Raw genomic sequence first — 21,067 nt, 5'->3', positions numbered from 1 at the left:
CTACGGTTACCCGGATGTTTGAAATATCAGCCAATCCAGAGGCAGGAGGCGGATCCCGGCAGTAAATCGTGTCCTCCAGAAGGCGGGGTTTATCCGGGTGTGAAGAAACAACGTGGTTCGAGCCTGCGGTTCTGTCCCGCGTCTCCTGATCGCCTTCACACCTCTGTGTACTTTATCTTCCCTTCTAACCAGAAGGTGAGTCCTGCATTTAAATCTCACTCCATGAAATCTTTTCTAGTACATTTAAACGATTACCAGATAACTTTCAGATGCACTTTAGAAACGCATTATTGCAAAAAAGTAGATGATTATTTAGATAGAAGAACTTCATATACTGCAGGCTTGTTGTAAAGTGAGTTATTCACTGAGTTGCACACAGTTTCAGGTAGGTACAGCTGTTATTATTCTGTGTATACTATAAGAATGTATCTATAACCTCAATCCCATGATTGCAAAACTAATGAAAAGCACGTGGGTGTTTGGAGCCTTTTTTTTTTTGTTGTTGCATTGATCCGAGGCACCCTGTGTGCACAATTTCACAACCCTGAAACCCCTGCAGGTTATCAGATCGCGTGCATGTCATGGGGCAAATAAGCGACTGTGTTTCTCGTTTGCAAGGTCTACATACCCGGAAGTCTTATTTAAGTGTCTTATTTAAAGAAAAACCCTCTCTGGCTGTGTAATCCAGTAGATCTACAGCTACTATCCACAACTTCTGCTCCATCACAGGAAAAGCAGCAGCACAGAGCATATGTGATCTGGGTGGATTTGATTTATTTTTTATCTTATGTCTATAGTCCTGGTTGAATACACAGTATTCTGATTTACTGAGTAGACTGCAGGTTGACAAATTGCACCATTAGGTGTATATGCAAACAGTGGTTTCTTGCCATATATCTCCCCAGTTCAAGTTGATAAAAAAAAAAATAATAATAAAATGGTTTCCCACAGCGAATAATCAACATTTCTGTAGCCCAGGACGATTCCTGTGTGCAGATTTACTCTTTTTCTAGGTCACTGATGAAGTTCAAAAGGTAATATCACCACTTTTGCCAGTACTACTAATACTGAAGCTTTTTTGACTGTAGTAGTTTCAGGAGCTGTGGCAAGTTTTCCTGAATGTGTAGCAAAATAAAATGTGAAGAAGAAGAATAAAACCATATGTTCCTTTATTTTATCGTTAATGCGAAGTTTAATAACAATAAAGAACTGAAGAGGCTACTCCAAGATACAGTGGCTGCCTCGAGCATCACTGAGGAGCTTTCTGTAATTTTACAGATCACACATCTGGATAAACAGAAGCGCAAACATCTAATTGACAACATGATTACATTAGTTCAATCACTGGCCCTTGTCCAGCTATTCATTAATAGAGAAGCAATTTGTTTACTAGTGTGTGGTACAGTTAGTAACTTTGGGATTATTAAAGTTCTGGACTAAAAAAAAAACTAATTAATTGAGATGCAGGTCTGGTCGATGTTCTGGATCTAATCTAATTTTTTTTTACATTATAGTTGTGCTTTATACTTTTGTCATACTTTTTCTACTTTTTCTTTTTATTGATTTTATCTTTTATATATTATTTCTGTCAAACAGGTAAATAGTCATAACAAGCATTTCACCACGTTTTACTCTGTATAAATGTTTATGTGGCAAATAAATTTGATTTGATTTTTGATTAGGATAAATATTCAATTCAGTTTTATTTGTATTGCACTTTTAACAATGGACATTCTCAAAGAAGCTTTAAGATAAGATATACCTTTATTTGTCACACAGTGGGGAAATTTCTCTGTTACAGCAGCAAAGAAAAAGAAATGTGCAAACATGAAACATAATACAGTATATAGTATATACACAACAAAATGTATAAACACAACAAAATGTATGAGATGTACAGAGATTAAACGATTATAAAGTTGGGTGAAAGAATGTATTTACAAATATGAACGTAGGTTTAGTGCCTATAGATTGGTTGTTTATAATTGTAAGTTTATCCCTAATAAGCGACTCAGTGGCGACTGTGGCATGGAAAATCCCCCTGAGAATATTGACCTATCCAGAGAATATTCAGGATATATGGACCAACGCACAAAAATAAACACATCACAAAATGTTTTATACTACAGTATTTATTTATTTATTTATCTATTTATTTATTATTATTATTATTGCATGTGGTAATAATATTGTTGTCTTGAATATTGTGATGCAAAATACTGGTGAGAGTTTGTGCTTGTTAGACTTGTATTGTGTCAACCTACAAGCTTACTTAATAAATATGCAATTAATAAACATTGGCCACCAGGCCACAGGTATATAGGCATGAAACCATTTATACTATAATTATGTTTTATATTGTGATTTGAGTGTATCATCTTAAGCCTTGCTATTTCTCTAGTTATCTAATCCTTTTTATGTGAAACCAAATGACACCAAACAGCAACAAAAAAACCTTAAACCTGTTAATTTATTATTGATTCATACTTAACAAACAGGCTAAATGTGCTGTTTTATAATGTTGTGAGTCACTGAACCATTGTTTCAGACTAATTAATGGTGTTTTATGTTTGCATCCATTTATTGCTATGGCCTTTATGTAGATTTAGAGTCTTGAAAGTTCACTGGCTCCATTTTGTGGTTGCGTCTCCTATGTCAATTTTCTGTTTAATTGATTTCACTGCATATATGAGGCTAAAGGGCAAATCTAATTGGGTAGTCTGAATATTGTCACAGTATTCAGGCTTTCGAATGCTTGCTTGCTATAACTTATTTTTCAGATTCTCGTTCACATGCAATTTATGTGTGTATTCAGAACCTACCAATGAGACATATGTTTAAAGATAATATCCAATATGCTTTTATTCTTGCCAAGTTAGCAAAAATATACAATTCTCCAGGTTCTGAAAGGAGGGTTTTTTTTTGTGTATGACTCGGGATGTTTTTCTTTTGTTCCTGTGACCTTTGCTTTGCTTAGTGTGGATCTTAATCTACAAATGGATTTCTGTTGTTTTGTGACAATACCTGTTAAACACCTTAACAATGATGGAAATATACTGAATGGACATTCGGTGCCACCGAGATGAGGATGGAATCTCTTGAGAGTCTGGTTGCTCTTAAGGTTTCTTCCTCATGTCATTTCAGGGAGTTTTTTCTTTCCAGACGTGTCACTGGCTCATTCATTAAGGACAACTTTATAGATTATTTTATGACTGCTTTATTATCTGTAAAGTTGCTTTAATGTCCATTGTTAAAAACACTATACAAATAAAATGGAATTGAATTGAAACTCTATAGTCCCATGATTTAAATCCAAATTTGGAAATTGTCTGTATTTGTGCCCAATCAGATACAAGATCATCACTCGGGAAAGCATTTGATATTAGGCTACATTGAGTGGTATCCAGTCCGAGTTCAGTTTGTTCCCCAAAGAGGCAGTTCTTCCACCATAAACCTGGCAAAACATGTCTTTATGGGATTTTGTGCACAGGAACAATGTCGTCCTGGATCGCGACTGTGTTAGACCTTTTAGTTCATGTAAAAGAGAAAAATTTAATGCTGCATAATACAAAGGCAGTTGTATATTTCCAACTTTTTGGCAATGATTTAGCGAAGGATATGGGTGTGATGGTCAGATATCCACATAGTTTTGGCCATGTAGTATAGATAATGTCATGTCAAAAACCAACCAAGTCTCAGCTATTTAGCATGTGCCACTCTACAGAAGAGCTGTCGAAAAATTACTCCCTGTAACTGTAAAGTTTTGGTGGAAATATTCCTTTAAAATATCAAGTTGCAGGTTGAAATATCGATTGCTTGAATATCTGGGATGGATCATAATGTCTGGAATTGACCTTGTACAAGATAAAATGCAGATTACAGAAATAAATCATTAGTTCAATGTCTCATTTGAATTTAGTGACCTTTTGCAGTGTTATATTATAGAGGCTGATTGTATGCCTTACTCTGAACACTCAGTAGTAAAAGTGTTTGTGGGGAATCTGGGCATCTGTTGATCATTTCAAATTACTCTCTGCAGACGGTTTTCCATGGCTGAGCGTGTGCTTGTTATTGGGAGTGGTGGACGTGAGCATGCACTGGCATGGAAGCTGGCTCAGTCATCTCATATCCAGCAGGTCCTAGTTGCCCCTGGCAATGCGGGCACAAGCAACTGTGGAAAGATCTCCAACTCTGGTGAGTGTGTGCAAATATAACTGTACTTTAGGTGCTTTAATGTCCTCTTTTTCATAATTCATGTTTTGCTTTACTTTACTCTCCAGCTGTGAGTGTGAGTAATCATGCCATCCTGGCACAATATTGCAAAGACCATAATGTGGGACTGGTGGTGGTTGGTCCAGAAGTTCCCTTAGCTGCAGGTAAGAGTCTTTCCTAGTGCCTGTGTTATGTTTAATGACTGGGATAGATTTAATGGCATTAAAACTTTATATGCCACAGGTATGGTCGATGATCTAACTGCATCAGGTGTAATGTGTTTCGGGCCGACTGCAAAGGCAGCACAGCTGGAAGCTAGCAAAAGTTTCTCGAAAAGTTTCATGGATCGTCACAGCATCCCCACAGCCCGCTGGAGCTCCTTCACTGATCCCCAGAAGGCCTGCAGTTACATTCGAGAGTGGGTTTATATAGAGTCTGTCTGTCTGTCTGTCTGTCTGTCTGTCTGTCTGTGTGTCTGTGTGTCTGTGTGTCTGTGTGTGTGTCTCTCTCTCTCTCTCTCTCTCTCTCTCTCTCTCTCTCTCTCTCTCTCACTCTTACTCTTTGTCTGTTTTTGACTTTCTGTAAGTGTTTGTGTGTGAGGGAAATAAGTAATAATTAGAAAGTGGTGACTTCCTTGTGGTGTTGAAACTTAGTTTATTTAAGACTTTTGAGCACACTGGATTTCCTGTCCTGGAGAAGTGAATGGATGTGGTGAGGGAAGACATGCAGGTGGTTGGTTTTAAAGAGACACAGCGGATCATCCATCTCCATACCCCCCTGTCCTCCACATCTGTCTCTTCAAAACCAACCACCTGCATGTCTTCCCTCACCACATCCATAAACCTCCTCTATGGTCTTCCTCTTTTCCTCCTTTCTGGTGGCTCCATCCTCAGCATTCTTCTACCGATGTACCCCATGCTCCCCCATGTTCCTCCTCTGCACATGTCCAAACCATCTCACCATGTCTTCAAAATGTCCTACATGCACGGTCCCTCTAATAATAATAAACTCGTATGTAATTCTGTCCATCGTCGTCACTCCCAATTAAATTCTCAACATTTTCAGCTCTCCACCTCCTGTCTTTTACTCAATGCCACTGTCTCTTAACCATACAACATCGCAGGTCTCACCACAGTCCTATAAACTTTCCCTTTCACTCTTGCAGATACCCTTCTATCACAAATCACTCCTGCTATCACTCTTCTCCACCCTGCCTGCACTCTTTTCTTCACTTTTCTAACGCCCTTTCCATTACTTTGCACTGTTGACCCCAGGTACCTGAACTCCTCCACCTTCTCCACCTCTTCCCCCTGCAACCGCACCACTCCACTGCCCTCCCTCTCATTCACACAAATGTACTCTATCTTACTCCTACTGACTTTCAATTCCCTTCTCTCCAGCGCGTACCTCCACCTCTCAAACCTCTTCTCCACCTGCCGTAACCCTAACCCCAATATCATCTGCAAACCTCATAGTCCAGGGAGACTCCTGTCTGACCTCGTCCGTCAACCTGTCCATCACCACTGCAAACAGGAAAGGGCTCAGAGCCAATCCTTGATGCAGCCCAACCTCCACCTTAAACCAGTCTGTTGTTCCTACTGCACACTTCAATGCTGTCACACTGTCCTCATACATGTCCTGCACCACCCTCACATACTTCTGACACACCTGACTTTCTCATACAATACCACAACTCCCCTCTCCACCCTGTTTCTCTAAATCCACAAACACACAATGCAGCTCCCTCTGACCTTCTCTATACTTCTCCATCAACATTTTAAAATCAAATAATGTGTCTGTGGTGCTCTTCCTCGGCATGAAACCTTACTGTTGCTCACAGATGGTCACCTCTTCTCTCAGCCTGGCTTCCACTACTATTTCTCATAGCTTCATGGTGTGACTGATCAACTTTATTCATCTGTAGTTACTGCAGGTCTGCACATCTCTCTTATTCTTAAAGATCGGTACCAGCACACTCCTTCTCCATTCCTCAGCCATCCTCTTATCTTCCAGAATCTTGTTAAACAATTTGTTTAAAAACTCCACTGCCATCTCTCCTAAACATCTTCATGCTTCTACTGGTATGTCATCTGGTCCTGCTGACATTCCACTCTTCATCCTCTTAATCGCTGCTCTCACTTCCTCCTTACTAATCCTATCTCCTTTATCTACTTCACCACCTACACATAATCCAACTTTCTCGCTCTCTCAATTTCACCATTCATCAGCTGCTCAAAATACTCCCTCCATGTTCTCAACACATTCTCTTCACTAGTCAACACATTACCATCTTCATCCTTTATTGATCTAACTTGCAGCACATCCTTCCTAGCTTGGTTCCTATGCCTCAACAATCGTTAAAAATCCTTTTTTTCTTTTCTAGTGTCCAACTTCTCATACCGCCCCCATATGCCTTTTCCTTCGCTTGAACATTTAAAAATCTATGTGAGGAAAATCTAAATCTGAATTAAGATTTTTTTCCCCCTTTTAAAGAGCGGATTTCCCAGCACTAGTGGTTAAAGCCAGTGGACTGGCTGCTGGGAAAGGAGTGATAGTAGCAAAGGATAAGGACGAGGCCTGTCAGGCAGTACTGGACATCATGAAGGTCAGTCAGTCCCAGCATTCTCTTGATTTTTGCTTTAATGATGTCACTTATTTAAAGTGTTATTTAAAGCTGTTGTTGCTGGCCCTTGAGCAAGGCTCTTAACTCACAACTGCTCAGGTGTATGAATGAGATAATTGAAAGTCACTCTGGACATCCTAAAAAATCCCCAAAATATTTTGTGTTAGCACAGTTGTTATCCAACACTGCCTTAATCCTCCTTGGTATGGAATTAACCAGAGCTGCACAATGTGTTGCTGAGATTCTGTTCCACTGCTCTTTAATGACATCAAGGAGCTGCTGGATGTTGGACACATGGCGCTTCTCCACCTTCCGCTTGAGGATGCCCCACTCAATAGGGTTCAGGTCTGGTAACATACTTAACCACTCCATCACCCTTACCTTCAGCTTCCTCTGCAAGGCAGTTGTCAACTTGGCGTTGTGTTCGGGGTCGTTATTATGTTGGAAAACTGCTGTTCGAAGGGCATCATGTTGTGTTTTCCTCAGTGAACTGCAGCTCCCCAGTACCAGCAGCACTCGTACAGCCCCAGACCCTGATGCTACCACCACCATGCTTGACTGTAGGCAAGACACAATTTTCTTGGTTCTCCTGACCAGGGCGTCATGCTGGACATCATCTGAGCCGAACCAGTTAATCTTAGTCTCATCAGACCACAGGACATGGTTTCAGTAATTCATGCTCTTGGACAAGTTTTCTTTAACAAACTTGTGGATTTTCTTTTAAGCCAGTTTCAAAAGAGGCGTCCTTCAGGGAAGATGGCCATGCAAACCAACTTGTTGCAGTTTGTGTGCTGTTTATGATATTAACAGCACAAGTTGATAATGTGCATGTGATCAGATGTTCTGGAGAACAAGGTTATGATGTGAGACGTGTTATGTGTAGGCTTTGCTAAAAAGATATGTTTTTAATCTGCACTTAAAAGTGTCTGAGCCCCGAACACTGTCAGGAAGACTATTCCAGGTTTTAGGAGCTAAATGTAAAAATGATCTACCGCCTTTAGTGGACTTTGCTATTCTAGAACCTACTACTAGAAGTCCAGAGTTTTGAGATCTCAGGGAGCGTGACGGATTGTAGCGTGTTAAAAGACTGGATAGATACATGGGAGCTAAACCATTTAGTGCTTTATAAGTAAGAAGTAGTACCGTATTTTTCGGACTATAAGCCGCTACTTTTTTTAACCCTGCGGCTTAAACAACGAAGTGGCTAATTTATGGATTTTTTCCTGGGTTTTTCCCAGTTTTACAGACTTCAAGCCAAAAAACTGAGCGACATAACATTAGACCAATGAAATTTCCGAACGGAAACGAAAAAACGCACCTCACCTGTGTTCTGAGCTTGTACGGCATCGGGAGAAACAACTTCCTCCGGTGGAGATTTTTGAACGCACGACGCTGCCAAAAGAAAAAAATTTTGTGAAAGGAAGGAGGAAGACCGTGAACAATGACTTTCTTGGTGGGCTACTGTTTAGATACAAGCCGTTGTAACACGTTGTATCAGGGTCAAGGTAATAGCTCGCTAACTCCAAGTGCAAAAGAAATCATATAAGCACAGACAGGTTTCCAAAACTCGTGCTTTTTTATTTTTCTTGGCAACAGCATTACGGGTTAGTCAAAGAAACTTAGAAATGAGCATCAGAAAATAATGACATATTCCTCGGTCTTGCACACATGCAGTAATATTGGAAAAATGTGGCGGCAGGCTGTTCCCAAAATGCCGCTCTGCTCTTAAAGGAGCCACAACATATTTGACCCGTTACACCGTCTAACAGACACTGTCTTTCGTTGAAGCCTGTGTAAAGTTCATTAGTTTCAATGTAGACACCTGCGGCGAATAAGACAGGTGCAGCTTATTTATGTTCAAAATAAAAATCTTTGTCAAATTCAGTGCTTATATATGGGTGCGCTTTATAGTCCGGAAATTACGGTAGTTTGTAGTCTATTCGAAACTTAACAGGAAGCCAGTGCAGGAATGATAAGATTGGGGTTATGTGATCATATTTTCTTGACATTGTAAGAACTCTTGCTGCCACATACTAAACTAACTGAAGCTTGTTTATTAATCTCTGCATCAGATATAGATAAAATGTTTCTTAGCTTAGAAATATTTCTAAGGTGAAAGAAGGCTGTTTTTGTAACTTGGTTGATATGATTATTAAAAGACAAGTTTCTATCTAAAATAACTCCCAGGTCTTTTACCGTTGAACTAGTGGTTACAGAACATCCTTCTAAATGCAGGTTGAGACGCTGGAGCTTCTGTATACTGTTTTTTGGGTGAGCAAAATCTCCGTCTTATTAGAATGTAATAGTAGAAAGTTATGGGTCATCCAATCTCTTATTTCTGTAACACACTTAGTTATCCGAGCTAATTGAGCTTTATCGCCTGGTTTTGATGAGATATATAGCTGGGTCATCATTAGCATAACAATGGAAGCTAATTCCATGCCTTCTAATAATATTTCCTAAGGGAAGCATGTATACTGTGAAAAGCAGGGGTCCTAGAACTGAACCTTGTGGCACGCCATAATTTACTAGCATTAGCCTGGATAGTTCTCCATTTAAGTCTACGAAATGGTAACGATCGGACAGGTAGGATTTAAGCCAGCTTAATGCCTGTCCCTGAATGCCAGTGTAATTCTGTAAGCGATCTAGGAGGAGATCATGGTCTATAGTGTTGAATGCAGCACTAAGATCTGGTAAAACCAACAGCGAGATGAAGCCTTGGTCTGAAGCTAAAAACAGGTCATTAGTGATTTTTTTTACTAGGGCAGTTTCTGTGCTATGATGGGGCCTAAAAAACCATCTTGGGAAAACCTCTGTATGATAAAAAGATAAAAAGCACCCTATCTAAATGTAAAAACAATAATTAAAGTGTAATCTAATGCAATATGAGCTATGTAGGATTTTCTAAAAGGCAGCTTTAGTTTTGTATTATTAATTTGGTGAAAAGGTTTGACAATTATTAAGAAAAAAAATACACATTATATTTGTGAAGCAGCAGAGAATTGTGTGTTTGTTTTGTTTAATCCAGTAATTATTTTTATAAATATTCTAGGATAAGACATTTGGCACTGCTGGTGATACTGTGGTGGTTGAAGAACTGCTTGAAGGAGAGGAAGTTTCAGTAAGTGCAGGTTTTTTAAATTTTTTTATCAAAAACACTATTTCTGTACCTGCGTTTATCTATTATTCATCCTCTCTTTTTCTCAGTGTTTGTGTTTCAGTGATGGCTCCACAGTGGCTGCTATGCCTCCAGCGCAGGACCATAAGCGGCTGCTAGATGGAGATCGGGGTCCAAACACAGGGGGAATGGGTGCCTACTGTCCAACCCCACAGGTGAACAGAGGCTGTTATGCTTCAATATTTATATAGTAAGAGGCTTGGGAGATAAAACTTGGACTATATGCCAAAAGAACAGTTCTTTGCTCCTAAATTAAACAAGACATGAGATATATATATATATATAGAGAGTTTTTAATTTAGTTCTCTGCTATCGACTGAGTTTTTCACTTTCTGTTAAAGTAAATGTTTAGATTCCTATGTGAAATTAAACCTGTGTTAAATGGCTGCGTGTATGTTCAACTTGGCTAACATTTACACAAATACATTACAATATATTTCTATTTTTTTATCAGCTTTAAATAGTCAAAATGTCTTTTAATTTTCAGACAATATAAGAAAAAAAATATAAAAATATTATCATTATTATTAATTAGAAAGTGATTAAATAATCTGTTGGTTCTATGTTGGTCTAAGCATGTGGGCCATAGATAACCTGGTTGTAAAATATATTGAAATGTACTACTTTTACTGTAAATTACTGTTTACTGCAGATGATATTATTGCAGAACCATTTAAATTATTTAAAGCCTCTTTTAATAATTGCTGTAGTCTCTGTCTGCACAGCTGCTAATATTTCATACTTGTCTATGCCCTTTAAAACGGAAGGTAGAAATACTTATTCTTGTCAAATTTTCATTTCTTGCAATATAAAAAAAAAAAGCTTGTTAGCTTTAATAATCAACATTAAAGGTCGACTGGTTCATCAGTTTTAGTTATTATTCAGACCGACAATTGATTGCTGGAACTATTGGCTATCCGCAAAAATTCATACTGATAATTTTTCCGGGGTGTATTACACAGCATGAGCGCCCTCTAGAGGCAAATTACAGATGCCACATGCTGTTTATTTGAAGTGGCTTTTTTCCCCTTTTCTTCTTCTTTATTTTGGATGTAACTGTTTTTATTTAATAAGAGTATACTTTTTTTTTCAGTTTAAATGCATGTCTTATTTACATTAATATTTAAAGTGAACACAACATGTGAACACAACATGCAGTTTTTAAATTAGGGTTTTTATTATTGAGGGGAAAATAAAAAATCTAAAATTATATAGCCCTGTGTGATAGTGTTTGCCCCCCTGTTAAAACTGTGGTTTATCACACCTGAGTTCAATGTTCATGACTCATGAAAAATGGTCTGCATGGCAGAGATCCAAGACTAAAACCGCTGCTGAGCTAAAAGAACATAAAGGCTTGTCTCAGTTTTGCCAGAAAACATCTTGATGATCCCCAAGACTTTTAAGAAAATACTCTGTGGACTGAAGAGACAAAAGTTAAACTTTTTGGAAGGTGTGTGTCTCATTACGTCTGACATAAAGTAACACCGCATTTCAGAAAAAAAACATCATACTAACAGTAAAATATGGTGGTGGTAGTGTGATGGTCTGGGGCTGTTTTGCTGCTTCAGGACCTGGAAGACTTGCTGTGATAAATGGAACCATGAATTCTGCTGTTTACCAAAAAATCCTGAAGGAGAATGTCCGGCCATCTGTTCGTGACCTCAAGCTGAAGCAAACTTGGGTTCTGCAGCAGAACAATGATCCAAAACACACCAGCAAGTCCACCTCTGAATGGCTGAAGAAAAACAAAATGGAGACTTTGGAGTGGCCTAGTCAAAGTCCTGACCCGAGTCCTTTTCAGATGCTGTGGCATGACCTTAAAAAGGCGGTTCATGTTCGAAGACCCTCCAGTGTGGCTGAATTACAACAATTCTGCATTGATGAGTGACCAAAATTCCAACACAGCACTGTAACAGACTCATCGAAAGTTATTGCATATAGGGGGCAAACACTTTTTCACACAGGGCCATGTAGTTTTGGATTTTGTTTTCTCTCAATAATAAAAACCTTTATTTAAGAACTGCATGTTGTGTTCACTTATATTTTACTAATATTTAAATTAGTTTGATGACATTAAAGTGTGACAAACATAAGAAATAAGCAAAAGAAATCAGAATCACACCATCGTATTCATATTAATTTCATTTAGCATATTTTCATGATTTTGTCCTTTTTTTATTTTATTCTTTATTTTTGTAATAAAGTTCAGTACTATATTACAATGTGTTTTTGTTTTGTTTTTAAATCCAGTATCTATTTTAAAAACTATCGGTTAATTAATCAGTTATTGGCACATACGATCCAACCCACTTATAGGTATCTTTAAAATCCTCTGTTGGTCGACCTCTTATCAACATCACGCATGCCTCCAAATACACTTTATTTTCTTTGGCCAAGATGAACCTAAAGGACTTGCTTAATGCATTTAAATCAATGATGGTGTACCTCACAGAAAAAAATGTAGTACCTAACCAGATAAAAGTTTATCAGAAAATCTGATTTCTAAGGATCTGATCACCACCGCCTTTGAAACTTCTGTGTGTCTTTGTGTAGGTGCCTGAGGAGATGCTTCAACAAATTAAAACCGCTGTACTACAGAAGACTGTAGATGGCATGAAGCAAGAGGGGATCCCGTATGTTGGTATGTCATTTAAAGACCTGTTTTAAGAAACAAGAAAATGATTACTATGCTATTATGCTATTTGAAAAGGCTTTATTTGAACAGTGAGTTGGATACCTTTGACCCCTTTTCCCCTCTCTAGGTGTGTTGTATGCAGGACTCATGTTGACTAAGCAGGGACCAAAGGTGCTGGAGTATAACTGCCGATTTGGAGACCCTGAATGTCAGGTAATTGTTTTATTTATTATTTTTAGAATGAGTACTCTGATTTATTGGAACACCCACAGCACACTAAGAAAGAAGTCAGAACTACAAACAAATAAAAACATTTGGTTATTACTAGGGTTGTAACTGTATACTAAATCTGTGGTTTTATGTCATGGTTCAGTTCAATTCGGTTAAATAATATATTAAATAATATTTTATAAAAATAGAATTAATCAAATTAATGCAATATACTTTTTATTATATTGATTCAATTGAGTAATCAATTAAATTAGCACAAATTAAATTGATTAAAATAATTGAAAAAATGTGACCCAGCCATTAGGGTTGAGTCCGTGCACTCTTGCAACCAGTACCGGTCCCAAGCCCGGATAAATAGGGAGGGTTGCGTTATGAGGAGCATCCAGCATAAAATGTGCCAAATCTAAAATGCGGATCACAAACCAGAATTTCATACGACCGCCACAGGTATTGTTAGCTAACAGGGTATTGGTGGAAATTGGGCTACTGTTGGCTGAAGGAGGAGAAGGAGAGAAGGAAGACGTCTACAGAGTCAGCAGGGAAAGAAGTGGAGGAGAGTGGAGGTTTGGGTGGGCACTTTAAATGTTGGTACTATGACTGGTAAAGGGAGAGAGATGGCTGATATGATTGAGTGGAAAACGGTGAACATGTTGTGTGTTCAGGAGACCAAGTGTAAAGGGAGTAAGACCCGGAACATTGGAGGTGGGTTTAAACTGTTCTTTCATGGTGTGCATTCAAAGAGAAATGGTGTCGGGGCGATTCTTAAGGAAGACTACAGTAAGAGTGTAGTGGAGGTCAAAAGAGTGAACATTAAGCTGGAGGTTGATGATAAATGTCATTTGTGCCTATGCTCCACAAGTGGGCTGTGAGATGGAGGAGAAGGAAAAAATCTGGAGTAAGTTAGTGGTGTAAAGTGTACCTAGAAAAGAACGATGAGGGATTGGGGCAGATTTCAATGAGCATTTTTATGAAGGGAACAGAGGTAATGAGGAGGTGATGGGTAGGTATGGTTTTAAGGAGAGGAATGGAAAAAAGGATGGAAATAGCAGTGGTGAAATATATTTTAAGAAAAAGGAGGAGCACAAGGTGATGTATAAGAGTGGAGGAAGGTGCACACAGGTGGACCATTTACTATGCAGGAGATGCAGCCTGAAGGAGATTGGAGACTGTAAGGTGTTGGCAGGGGACAGTGTAGCTAGACAGCATTGGAAGGTGGTCTGTAGGATGTTTTGGAGGTAAAGAAGTAGAGGAGGAGGTGGAGAGTGAGGACTGAAAGAAGAATAAGATGGTGGAAACTGAAGGAAGAAGACTTTAGTGTGAGATTCAGGGAAGAGGTCATACAGGGGCTCAGTGGTGGTGAAGAGATGCTGGATGATTGGGCAACTACTGCAGAAGTGATAATGGAGACAACTAGAAAGGTATTTGTTGTGACATCTGGCAATAGAAAGGAAAACGAAGAGACGTGGTAGTGGAATGAGGAAGTGCAGAAGAGCATAAGGAGAAAGAGGTTGGTGAAACAGAATTGGGCTCGGCAGAGTGATGAGAAAAGTAGGCAGGAGTTCAAGGAGATGCAGAAGCAGGTAAAGAGTGGAAAGTCAATAGGACCAGATGACACATCAGTAGAAGCTTGGAGATGTTAAGGAGAGATGGCAGTCGGGTTTTTAACAAGATTGTTCGACAAGATTTTGGAAGGTGAGAGGATGCCTGAGGAATGGAGAAGGAGTTTGCTGGTGCCCATTTTAAAGAATAAGGGAGATTTGCACACCTGCAGTTACTACAGGGGAATAAAGTTGATCGGTCACACCATGAAGTTATGTAAAAGAGTAGTGGAAGCCAGGCTGAGAGAAGAGGCGACCATCTGTGAGCAACAGTATGGTTTCATGCCGAGGAAGAGCACCACAGACGCACTATTTGCTGGTTCAAACCATCTCACTCGTGCCTCCCTCACCTTGTCTCCAAAACGTCCTACATGCGCTGTCCCTCTAATAAACTCATTTCTAATCCTGTCTATCCTCCCAACGAAAACCTCAACATCTTCAGCTCTGCTACCTCCAGCTCCACCTCCTGTCTTTTACTCAATGTCACTGTCTCTAAACAGTATGGAGAAGGATGATCCGCTGTGGCGACCCCAAATCTTTTTACATTTAAATATTAAACATTTTCTGAAGATATGTTCTACTTAAGTGTTCTGCTTATTTTAGCATCCTTTAACAAACACTTCATTCCTTCCATCCTTTATTTATTCACTCCCTCGATATGCAGATTTGTCAGTATTTTCTCCTTTTAAGATTCATTTTTGAAGGACATAAAACGCTAAAGAATCAATAGTCAAGTCAAGTCAAGTCAAGTTTATTTGTATAGCGCTTTTCACAACAGACATTGTCTCAAAGCAGCTTTACAGAAAACAACAGTGAAGGTGAATGGTGTGCGTTTGTCCCTGATGAGCAGCCGTGGCGACAGTGGCAAGGAAAAACTCCCTTAGATGATATGAGGAAGAAACCTTGAGAGGAACCAGACTCAAAGGGGAACCCATCCTCATATGGGTGACATCAAAAGTTTGGTCATAAATCTTTCAACAATACAGAACAATTTGTGATCATCATAGATCCAGCATCAGCTTCTCCATGCCAGGGCCTTTAAACACTCGGCATCTACTTCTCCATGATCATCCATAGGTCCATAATCTTCACGAGGTGGGACGTGACTGGAGCTGGCCAAACCTCAGGAAGCCTCGGGATGGGGAGAGAAAGAGAAGCAGTGGAGAGGAATTAGCGTAGCTGCTGTTCATGATATTAACAGCACAAGTTGATAATGTGCATGTGATCAGATGTTCTGGAGCACAAGGTTGTGATGTGATGTGTGTTATGTGTAGGCTTTGCTAAAAAGATATGTTTTTAATCTACACTTAAACTGGGAGAGTGTATCTGAACCCCGAACACTGTCAGGAAGACTATTCCAGAGTTTAGGAGCTAAATGTGAAAATGCTCTACCACCTTTAGTGGACTTTGCTATTCTAGGAACTACTAGAAGCCCAGAGTTTTGAGATCTCAGGGAGCGTGACGGATTGTAGCGTGTTAAAAGACTGGAAAGATACATGGGAGCCAAACCATTTAGTGCTTTATAAGTGAGTAGCAGTAGTTTGTAGTCTATTCGAAACTTAATAGGAAGCCAATGTAGGGACGATAAGATTGGGGTTATATGATCGTATTTTCTTGACCTAGTAAGAACTCTTGCTGCGGCATTCTGAACTAACTGAAGCTTGTTTATTAATGATGCAGGACATCCACCTAGTAATGCATTACAGTAGTCTATTCTAGAGGTCATAAACGCATGGACGAGCTTCTCTGCATCAGATATAGATAACATATTTCTTAGCTTAGAAATATTTCTAAGGTGAAAGAAGGCTGTTTTTGTAACTTGATTGATGTGATTTTTAAAAGATAAGTTGCTGTCTAAAATAACTCCCAGGTCTTTTACCGTTGAACTAGTAGTTACAGAACAACCGTCTAAATGCAGGCTGAGATGCTGGAGCTTCTGTGTACTATTTTTTGGGCCGATGAGCAAAATCTCCGTTTTATCAGGATTTAATAGCAGAAAGTTATGGGTCATCCAATCTCTTATTTCTTCAACACACAATAGCACTAACATTGCTGAGTAAGTAGCCACAGTTACACTGCGCTAACTCTAGTGACTTTTCCAATACCCCTGGCATTGTTGTATATGTTTTCATGTTTAAAAATAAAATGCTTGTGTAAGGAGGAAACTCAGATTTTAGCTATGTTCCGCAGGTAAAAAGGTTTGAATTCAGTACACATGTACCAAAATGAAGCCCTGTTCCCGAAAGATCTCAGCACGAATACGTGTACCGTTACACCCCTGGTTGCACATTTTCTGCAGTTTTGGTTCTGTGCCCATATTATTGTGTTACACTGAAACATTATTTGAGTACATCTTCATATCTTCACATGCACTGCATATCTTTACAACACCAGAAGACAGATGTTGGCATACAGTGTTTTATTTTGAGGGAAAATAACAGAAAAAAAAATCTGTGAATTGATTTTGGAAGTGATTTTGTAAAATATGACCTGAGCTACCTGAGGACATGATGTAATAAAAATAAAAATGTTTTCATTGCAGATTCAATAAGTTCTAATCAAATATTTATTTTTTTATATTTTATAATGTTTTTGGTGATAATTCAAACAATCTTTGCTTTTGATGTTTATTCTCTGACTGACCCAGGATGCAATGCTGTACTCTGAGACTTTGCTGGACTGTTTGATCTGGATGTTGCTGGATTTTTTTGTTATCCCAGAGCATAATGCATATATCATACACCCATTTCTAGGCCATACCTCGAAGCTCTAAGATTTCCTGACCCCCTGAAACTTTAAAGCATGTAGACTTGTACAGCACCAGAGTTTTCTTTCCGATGAGGTTTCAAAATAGGAAGCATAAAACCCAAATTTATCTGAAATGCTTTCTATGATATATTCATGCTAATGGAGCACTGTATTTCCAGGTGCTTCTGCCCCTCCTGAAGAGTGATCTGTACGAGGTCCTGAAGAATACACTCCAAGCCAAACTTGCTTCCAGTCCTCCTGTGTGGCTGGAAAACTGTGCTGCAGTTACTGTGGTCATGGCGAGTGAAGGGTATCCGGGAGCCTACAAGAAAGGAGTCGAGATCACAGGTGATAGCTATGACGAGGTTCAGTTTTGAAATACTAATCATATTATTAGTGAACAAAAGTTGGAAGATCTCTCGCTGTTCATCTGCGTCTACAAAAAATCTACTCCCTATATCATAAATTTAGAAGTGTATAAATGTGTTTCTAAGTAAGTAATGCTGATTATTTTGTAAAATATCCTTTTTTAATATGCAAGTGTTTTAAATAACCCATATGAAATTTGGGTTTCTGTATTTCAGGGCTGTCCCAGCTCACAGAAAAGGGGTTGCAGGTCTACCATGCTGGCACTGCCCTGAAAGATGGGGGCGGAGTTGTGTCTAGTGGTGGGCGTGTTCTGACGGTCACAGCTGTGTGTCCAAATTTGGAGACTGCCCTGCATAGCGCGAATGAGGGCGTGGCTGCTGTTGGCTTCCCAAATGCAGTGTACCGTCGCGACATTGGCCACCGCGCTATCACCTACCTTACTCGCTCCAGGTGTGTGTGAGGAGCTGACAGTTCCACACATGTAAAATGCTGATTTAGTATGTTTTCTTTTTTACACGTGTTTAACATTTGCTCGTTGAATTGCCGATTGTTGTTTGAGGATTGTTGGAAAGGTATGAAGCGGCTGCTATATTCTGATTACTGTAGCGTCGACCTACAAGGCCAAAACCTGTCTATAAGGCATTGTAATGCGTAATTCAGTGAGACATTGATATACATAAGACGTTTCCAGTTAGAATGTCATGTAATTTGCTTGGTAATTGGTAAGCGAATAACACATCATGTTCCTTTCGTAACACTACACACATCTCATACTGTGATGTAAAATCCAACACATATGCAGGATTTGATATACACTATCTGAGTACACATTTCAGCAACCATTTTATTATATTTTTTCAAGGGACAATACTATAGAAATTAAACTTGGATATATTTAGTGAATGTGCAGTTTGTATAACAGTACAGATTTACTGTCCTCCTGAAAAAAAAAACCATACAGCTATTATTGTCTAAATAGATGCCAACAAAAGTGAGTACACCCTGAGTGATAACAGCTGTACGGCATGTAACCATGCAAAGCCACACATCCTATTCATCATGTTTATTGTCTGCTTGACAGGACCATACAAATTTGTGTATCTTGTATTAGAGCAGTTAAAATGTGGTGCTTTGAGTACAATTCTTTCATACTGAGCACTGGATCTTCAACATGGCACCTCATTGCAAGACTCTGAGAATTAAAATTGTTGCTCTCCACAAAAAAGACCAGGCTATAAGATCAGTAACACCCTGAAACTGTTTTTATAATGTTCACTTTTTTTTGCAAGTTATTTAGACAATAATGACTGTATGTTGTTATTTTCAGAGGACAGTAAATCTGTACTGCTATACAACCTGCACACGGACTACTCTATTTATCCATGTTTAATTTCTACAGAACTGACCCTTGAGAAGATATAATTAAATAGTTGCTGAAATGTGAGGGTTGTACTGACTTTTGTGAGATACTCTAAGACACTAATCATAATCAAGAAATGGGAACATTGCTGATTTGTTCCAAAGATTTGAAAGAGACTTAATTACTTGTTCACACAGAAGTGCTGTTGTTTACTACTAATTCTTCGAGTAAATCTTGTTGTCTTGAGTATATATTTGATGCTCTTATTGGAGATGTTTTTGGATAATAGGGCCAAAGTTGTACTGTTATGTTCTCCAAACCTGTGAATTTGACTTTTTTAATAAAGATCATCAGTCCCTATTGAGAAGATACTCTTATTTTTTTTTTAAACCATGGTAATTAGAATGCATAACTCAGGATGTTTCTCATCAATGTCCTTGGGATCCTTGAAATTACAAAGTAATACAGGAGCTTTGACGATTGATTTGGACTGTACTTAATGTCACAGTCTAAACTGACTCAGGACTACAGTTTTCATTTGATCACCATCACTGCACACCTCAACATCATTTAGCTGTAATAAATGGACATTTGGTGCCACCCAGATGAGAATTAGTTCTCTTCAGTCTGGTCAAGGTTTCTTCCATATGACATCTCGGGGAGTTTTTCCTTGCCACAGTCTCCACCGGCTCGCTCATTAGGGACAAATTTAGACTTAGAACCAATAAGATTGTTCTTTATTTCTTATCACATTATCTTTGTAAAGCTGCTTTAAGAAAATGTCCATTGTTAAAAGTGCTATACAAATAATGAATTAAATAACCAAATCATTGAAATACAACAACAACAAAAAAATAAATTACCATCAAAAGCCAAACAGCTACAGTGACTTCATGTCTTTATCCCACAGAGTACTGACTTATAAGGACAGTGGAGTGGATATAGCAGCAGGAAACAAGCTGGTGGAATTGATTAAACCTCTAGCCAAGGCCACATCTCGCCCAGGTACTTAACATTTAGCAATAAAGAAAAATATGAATAAATAAAATGGATTATAAAACTGAAGTGTTTGCTCAGGAGTCTATTCTTGGAAGCCTATTACATGTCAGTGGACGGTAATAGTTATGATAAAGCTATAGAATACATGTTTTTAAAGGATTTTCCCCCAAAAATAAAATGTATTGCCCCATTTGTGACTGAAAGTGATTATTAGGACCATAAAATACGGTAAGTGTTTTCACTGCGTACTGATTTGAGATATGGGTAATGTTATTGGTTAATGTTTTTTTTTTTGCCTTACTGCCTGCATGTACACCAGAAGACCAATACGGTCAAAAACATTCGATTTTGAGGAAAAAATAAATAAAAATGCATATTTAATACATTTTTATAAAAACACAATTGCTTTGGTGACACTTAAAATATTTTTTTGCATACATTCTGTTTTTGCATTTAATGTTTGTTTTCTGACTGACCCAGGATGCAATGCTGAACTTGGAGGCTTTGCTGGACTGTTCGATCTAAAAGCTGCTGGATTTGTTGACCCCATACTCGTATCGGGAACTGATGGAGTTGGCACCAAACTTAAGGTACTGACATTCACCATTTTTTCTTTATTTTCTAAAGTGTTTCTAAAAAGTAATGGCACCGAATATCTTACTTGTCCACATCTGTCAAGATTGCACAGGCATGCAACGTCCACAGCACGCTTGGACAAGACCTGGTAGCCATGTGTGTGAATGATGTTTTGGCTCAGGGGGCAGAGCCACTCTTCTTCTTGGATTACTTCTCTTGTGGGCAGCTGGATGTCAGCGTGACTTCCTCTGTTATTCGTGGGATTGCAGAGGCTTGCCAAATAGCAGGCTGTGCCTTACTGGGTGAGCAGTGCTGTTGTGTATTTGTAAATAAAAGGATATAAACACAGCTTTCATTACATGCAGAGTATAAATATTAAGTGTATTCTGTAGAGGACTGTTTGTCCTGTTTTAGAACAAAGCTCAAAAACATGGTTTAAACCTGGTTAAAATTTATTCCCTAGTTTTAAAATGCGGAGTTTTACAGATTAAGAAAAAAGGCAGCAATCAACAAAATCAAAAGAGAGAGAATAAAAAAC

The 21,067-nt window shown here is 38.7% G+C and overlaps 1 protein-coding gene across 1 annotated transcript in view; it reads left to right on the top strand.

Moving 5' to 3' along the window:
- The first annotated feature begins 35 nt into the window (after window positions 1-35).
- gart (phosphoribosylglycinamide formyltransferase) overlaps window positions 36-21,067 on the top strand; it is a 33,895-nt gene continuing 12,863 nt past the window's right edge. The window contains exons 1-14 of the mRNA XM_083522294.1: window positions 36-195; window positions 4,040-4,194; window positions 4,281-4,376; window positions 4,456-4,630; window positions 6,706-6,817; window positions 9,888-9,956; window positions 10,043-10,168; window positions 12,567-12,654; window positions 12,776-12,861; window positions 17,405-17,573; window positions 17,810-18,044; window positions 19,865-19,959; window positions 20,434-20,543; window positions 20,633-20,831. Of these exons, the coding sequence (XP_083378420.1) occupies window positions 4,050-4,194; window positions 4,281-4,376; window positions 4,456-4,630; window positions 6,706-6,817; window positions 9,888-9,956; window positions 10,043-10,168; window positions 12,567-12,654; window positions 12,776-12,861; window positions 17,405-17,573; window positions 17,810-18,044; window positions 19,865-19,959; window positions 20,434-20,543; window positions 20,633-20,831 (1,705 nt within the window). The 5' untranslated portion in view covers window positions 36-195; window positions 4,040-4,049. The remainder of the gene's footprint in view (window positions 196-4,039; window positions 4,195-4,280; window positions 4,377-4,455; window positions 4,631-6,705; window positions 6,818-9,887; window positions 9,957-10,042; window positions 10,169-12,566; window positions 12,655-12,775; window positions 12,862-17,404; window positions 17,574-17,809; window positions 18,045-19,864; window positions 19,960-20,433; window positions 20,544-20,632; window positions 20,832-21,067) is intronic.

Source organism: Silurus aristotelis (assembly GCF_946808225.1).
Source record: "Silurus aristotelis genome assembly, chromosome: 20".
In the NCBI taxonomy this organism is placed as follows: Eukaryota; Metazoa; Chordata; class Actinopteri; order Siluriformes; family Siluridae; genus Silurus; species Silurus aristotelis.
The sequence above is the reverse complement of the archived record's forward strand: the minus strand, read 5'-3'. Positions and strand labels throughout refer to the sequence as shown.